Consider the following 6000-nt stretch of genomic DNA (forward strand, 5'->3'; position numbering starts at 1 on the left):
CTTCCGCAGGTTGAATCCTCAGCTGCAGTATAGCACCCATGGGCGACCATTTTGTCAACATGGCCCCGGACTCGGTTGAAGCCCTTTGTTCGTTTTGCCTTTGGTGGGCTTCAGTACTGAAACTCACCTCTGGCTCCAGTGTGTCTGGAAGGGCAGAAGTGAGGGAGGTCCCAAAACTCCCCTGTCCTTTGTCTTTAGCAATGTCTAAATGCATCCAGTCCTGATTGGCTGGCTGGCTCTCCTTGAAGGAAAGCCAACCTGCTGTTTGAGTGAAAGCTAGGCATGGGATAAACCTGCTTAAAAGGTGAGGGTTTGGGACTGAAGACAGAGTCGGCCACTAGGAAGGGCATCCCGATGAAGAAACCATGAACGAAGCTTGCTGCATCCTCCTGGACAGTTGAACTGCCCGGTAAAGCCCTGCTGCTGTGCTGAAACTCTTTTTTCTCATCGTCAAGAGATGCTCCGGAAGGGACAACTTCTCCCCTTGGGTTAGTGGGACCAACTAACCTCAAGACAAACTCCACTGGAGCACCTTCCCTGACTGACTGCACTTCTTTGCTGCTGCAGGAACCGAGTGCCAGAGGTCGAGAAATCCTTAATTGAGTGCAACATCTGTGATCCAGCCAGAAGCTCCAGGAGTCTCCCCAGGATCCTCCAGAAGTAGGATGACCAGAGGTCGAGTCCCCTCACCAGAGTGCAGGACTCAAGGAGTGAAGATAGTCCAACCAGTATCCAAGATCCACTTTGGTGCTGTTTACTGAGCGCTGAAACTACAAAAAGCTGCTGATCCGGATCTAGCCCATAGCTGCCGCCGACCTTCGAATTGCTGCTGCATGAGTCCCCAGTCGTCCACCCTCTTGTCCCCACGACTGAGGCCCAAGAACCCAGGATCTGCATCGCTGCAACCAGACAGAAGCCAGCTGGACCCTCATTTCTAGACAAAGGTACTGTTCTGACTTGGAGTACTTACCTCAGTGTCTGTAGCTTCCTCTTTTGAGTTGAGATTTGCAGTTGCTGCTTTTCTAGAGTTGATCTCACCTCTAACTTTCACAAGTGTAACAGCTTGTGACCCTACAGTGATTTTTCTTCAACAAACTCTCTAACTTTGTGAAAGACTTTTACTATCTAAGAAGTGCCTCAACTCCACAGACTTTGCTCCAATTGACTTTGCCTGCCCTGGCTCCCTGCAGAATCTTCTACTCCATTTGACTTTGATTCTTACTGTCCTTCATAGGTGATGCATTGGTTTTTAACTAATATTGCTGGGAAAGGTTTTTATCTAGACTTTATTGGATGATTGAAAGTGCTCACATGCTCTGAGAACCTGCTTAACATCTTTCCTTCCTTTAACCTTTTCTTTCTACAAACCTCAGAATGTACACAGTGTACTAGTGATATATAAATGTCATTACTGTCCTAGTTAGTGAAGTCACCTCAGAGTGAGCGACATGTGTCAGAAGCATCTCTAAAGAGTATCTACTAGCTTTGTGATCATTCGGAACAAGCATATTAAAGTGTATTTGATTGCTACATATATTGCCCTTTTTAAAGAATGCTTATTTAAAAATGGCTGTTAAATAAATAAATGATTGTTTTCAGTAAAAACCTTGAGTATAAGTGTTATTTGGATACTTGTGGATTTCATTGCTACAGCTCTACAGCTCACATTGACCCCTCTTGAGATAAGCCTGGCTGCTCATTCACACTGCAAACTTGTGTAGTACAGGCCTATACCAATAGGTGGGTTACCTAATAACAAGTGGACAAGAGTTGTGTAGTCTCCCACAGGGTTCCTATAACAATGTTTGCCTAACAGACTGCAAACGATCTTCATGCATGCATCAAATTGATGGATTCCTGTGGAATTCAACTGCATTTTACCCATGCTAAAAGCCGTCTGATTCCATAGGAATGTGATGTAAATGCTGCTGCAAAGCTTTACTTTCAGCAGCATTTACATATTTATGAGACAGATTGTAAAGCAAAATGGTGATTTCATTTATTTTTACTCTTTACTTTTCCACTCTGCTTTGCAAAAATGGAACATTGCATGCAGGCGACCCCTTGCACGGAAGTGCTTTATTTGGTGGACCCTTGCATCCACGTTGCACGTTTTGGGGAATGAGACCCATCAAACACATTGAAAATCCCCTGCTGTGCAAAAGTTGGCCGTGAACAACGTAATCTTAGCTTTTTGGTGTTACTTGTTCACTCCACTCCTTATAAAAAAGCACAAAGAACCAGTGCCCCTTTTTCAGGCTGTTCTGAACACATATAAGGGTAGCCGAAGTGAAAAATGCTTGCCGTGGCAATGGGATTCTGCCACGTGTCATGGGGTCTATACCCCAGTTGCATCAACTCAGCCCTTCACACCCCCACTCTCTTAAGTGATACATTGAAATGGAGGGCCGCAAGGGGCTGATCTTCCAAGTTCATGGAGCATAAATTAAGGTGCTACAGACAGCAATAAAGGTGTTACACCTGTCTTAAGAACTCCAGAGCATTTTTTTGTTTTTTTGAAGGCAATTGCACAGTTAGGTACAGAACAGGAATGTTATTTCCACCTTCACCTACACAGTCTCCAAAATCCACTTGGTTGTTTGGCAGCATGCCATTTTCACGCTTGCGTAAAAACCAAGGATTCCTAGTGAATTGCCTGCTTTTACTGCAGAAACGAACTGGCAGATTGCATGGTAATCCATTGTAAAGACTGCGTGCCATGCGTGCCATGCATACAAGGCAGGCAGTGGTTTTCAATGCGCATTGCGAAAAGTGCAAAACAAAGGCTTACCAGCGATTACGCCTGCATTTACATGTTTGTTTCAAACTTCGCAGTGCAAATGACAATACGTCTGCAGAGCGGACCTGTACAGTACATGCAAACATAAAATGTCCCCTCTGAGCAATGTGTGCCCGGGAAAGAACATGACCTCTTGCGTGGTAACAGTGGTAACAAAGCACACCTGGGTACTCAATAATAGCGCAGCTATATAAACGCAACTGAACTTTCCTGAGTCAAGGAGGGGCTTTTCAGGGCAGTGCCTACACTTTTGCAGTGCATGTTGTTTAAGGTAGAACATGGCATTGCGCACAATTAGAAAGAGCGAGTGACAAATACGTGGTTAATGCGTTCTCTTTCTCCACAGATAACTGTCCAGTCAACAGCAGTCCCCGCTGCAAGAGGACGTGTTATAAGAACTGCGACATGATCAGTGTTATGCCTCAATACTGCACCAAGGAATGCTTCACTGGCTGCGAGTGCGATGAAGGTTTCATCTATAAATCCAGCACTGAACTGGTGTGCGTGCCCACAAGCGAGTGCCAGGTGGTCTGCCCTGAGGGCATGCGCTATGATCCCTGCGTGCCTGACTCGCCCGAGAACCCCCTCCAGGGCTGCAACCCCAGATGTGTGATTTAAAAGGACTTGGCGGAGTCCTTGGATGGCCTTAGGAGTTGATGTAGGATTCAGGAGGGCTGAAGCAAACTGTGCTATTTACAAAAAATGACGTATCCTATCAGAATTAAAATGTTTTCAAATCAAAATGCCGCTTTTCTAGTTATTAACGAATAATGTCCCATATTATGAGATTGTATCGCTTTACAGACGTGTGCTACTTTGGGGTGATACATTGAGGCCACCATTTTACAAATAATGCCTTCCTGTAGAAGACACATTCAAAGAATGCCGTCATTCAAACTTCAGATGTGTCTTCCTTGGCAATTATCTACCCTCCCTGGCAATAAGTGAGCAGAAGGTGTTGCTCCTTTCGTTAAAGCATCTCGTTCTTTTAGCTGGCATTGCATTAAAAACAATAAAGCATCAGTAATGGGTTAATTTTAATGGGTTATTTATAACGCGCTTAATACCCAGAGGTTTCTAAGTGAGGACCCGGAGATCGAACTTGTGATGCTCTGCGTCCACGAGCGCGTTGCCTCTGAGCTATCCTCCCGAGACAATTATATTATTATATCAGTACATGATATATATATAATATATATATATGATGTATAATAATATATCATGTACTGAATCCATAAAATCCATAAAAGCAAATGCTAGTATGAAAGCATATTACACATATGTAAGTCTCAGAAAATAGCAAGTCATTCACGAATCGAGTCAACACTTGGGACAATTCCAGGTTTCTTTGGAAAGGTGTCAATCAGAACAGAAATAACTTAAAACATATTGGACCTGATTCAAGGAAAAGTGCATGTATCCCGCAAAGGTCCCTACGCACAAAGCTTTCTATGCGTGCTCCGCGTATTCATGGAATTTAGATGGCAAAGTGACCCTATGCGCAAGTTGCATCCGGAACGCCCACGGCACGCCCCCATGCAAAGCAAAACCAGCCATGCATACCAACCTACGCGCCTTCCCTGTCCGCAAAGTAATGCACCCTGACAATACTGAACGTTAACCCCCCTAACCCACCTAAACAAGGCAGCACCCGGCGACACTGCATGGGGTCCCCCATATCTATTTACAGCACCCCATCAACATGCATACCATTTTTCGTAACTGTAGTCAGTCCCTGGTATATCTGTGTGTGAACCCCTGTAAACCTTGGCTGCACCCCGCTACTCTGCATGCGCACACCCCTAACTCCCATCGACACCCCAACTGTGTGCATGCACCCCTAAATTCCATATTGGACCTTACCTTTGCATGCTGATTCCTATGTGATTGGGGCCTTGCGTCTGCTTTCACATGGCAGAGTGATCGGGAGCTTTGTGTGCTGATTTCCCCAACGCGATGTTGCACGGCCAGATCCAGGAATACGCTTGGTTTTGCGTAGTGCTGGGCATTTGATTTCCTTGTGCAGGCAGTCCCTCGACACCCGCATGTAATGCCTTGTTCTTCCTCATTCTGCATGGAAAATGGGAAATATGCATGTTGCGCCCCGTATTTAAATTTCTGGGCAGGCCCGAGACCCACACTCTGCGTGGAGGTTCGCGCAGGCGCTCGACTGCTGGCAGAGGTGTGCCAGACCTGTCGAAAGTCCCCACATGTTCTGGAAATGTCCCGCAAAGTCAATTCCGTGAATCAGGGCCATTTTGTAGTCGTGTTGTAGTCCTACCTAACTATACCAAAACCCCCTCCGTCGATTCATGGAATTGACTTTGTGGGACATTTCCGGATCATGTGGGGACATTGACCTGGCTCTTAACCAACACATTTTAAGTTAGAGCAGATCGAGCCATCTTTGTCGATCATAACCCTGCAAAGTTCCGAATGCAAAACATTCATATATGTATATGCACTCTGGAACGAAATTACCAAGATATGGACATGTCACGGGGAATCAAAGGTGCTAGATAACAAAATATGCCAGATAACAGAATGCCTCTACTCTACAAGCAGAGAGCCATGGAACAGCGGTAAAAGTCAGCATAAGGAAGCTGGCTGGACTTCTACTCTATGTACCGGCACGCAACTATTCACTCTTCTCGGCTATCTGGCCTTTAGTCATTGTTTCGCCATTTAATTTATCCAGAAGGCTCCTAATAACGGTGAGGACAGGTGCCAGTTAATAGAGTGCTCCAGATAATAAACTGTCCTATAACAAAGCTTTCACCCTATAACTGAAACACAGCCAGGCATTCCTTTCCTGCAATAATACAACTGTAATAGAAGTGATTTGTTTAGAAATTGAACATGTATGATTTTCGAATTCTGCATCAAAATTCTAATTAGGTGCCCACTTCTAGCCAGCCAGCGCATTACTATGTAAATACCCTGCTTGTGTAGGTCCTACAGTGCGGTTCCCCACATTTCTCGCCTATCGCACAGTTTGAACGTCACTCATGCATGCAAGACGATTCTTCATGCATTGCATGCTGTTAAACGATGCAGCTTCAAAACACAAGGTGGCGCTAAAGCCAACAATTCCAGATCAGATGAAGCAGGCCAAGTGTATTTACTTAGTCCGATCCAGTGGTGGAAATGAAAAAAAAAGGTGGGCGATCCCACAAGGTGGGGGTGGTGTTTGGGAGGCG

General features: G+C 45.3%; 1 protein-coding gene across 1 annotated transcript in view; it reads left to right on the forward strand.

Annotated features, from left to right (window-relative positions):
- Window positions 1–3543, forward strand: part of LOC138452113 (IgGFc-binding protein-like) — a 135466-nt gene extending 131923 nt beyond the window's left edge. The window contains exon 5 of the mRNA XM_069604952.1: window positions 3147–3543. Coding sequence (XP_069461053.1) covers window positions 3147–3418 — 272 coding nt within the window. The 3' untranslated portion in view covers window positions 3419–3543. The remainder of the gene's footprint in view (window positions 1–3146) is intronic.
- The last annotated feature ends 2457 nt before the right edge of the window (window positions 3544–6000 follow it).

This window comes from Ambystoma mexicanum, chromosome 1p (assembly GCF_040938575.1).
Source record: "Ambystoma mexicanum isolate Mex_15411 chromosome 1p, UKY_AmexF1_1, whole genome shotgun sequence".
In the NCBI taxonomy this organism is placed as follows: domain Eukaryota; kingdom Metazoa; phylum Chordata; class Amphibia; order Caudata; family Ambystomatidae; genus Ambystoma; species Ambystoma mexicanum.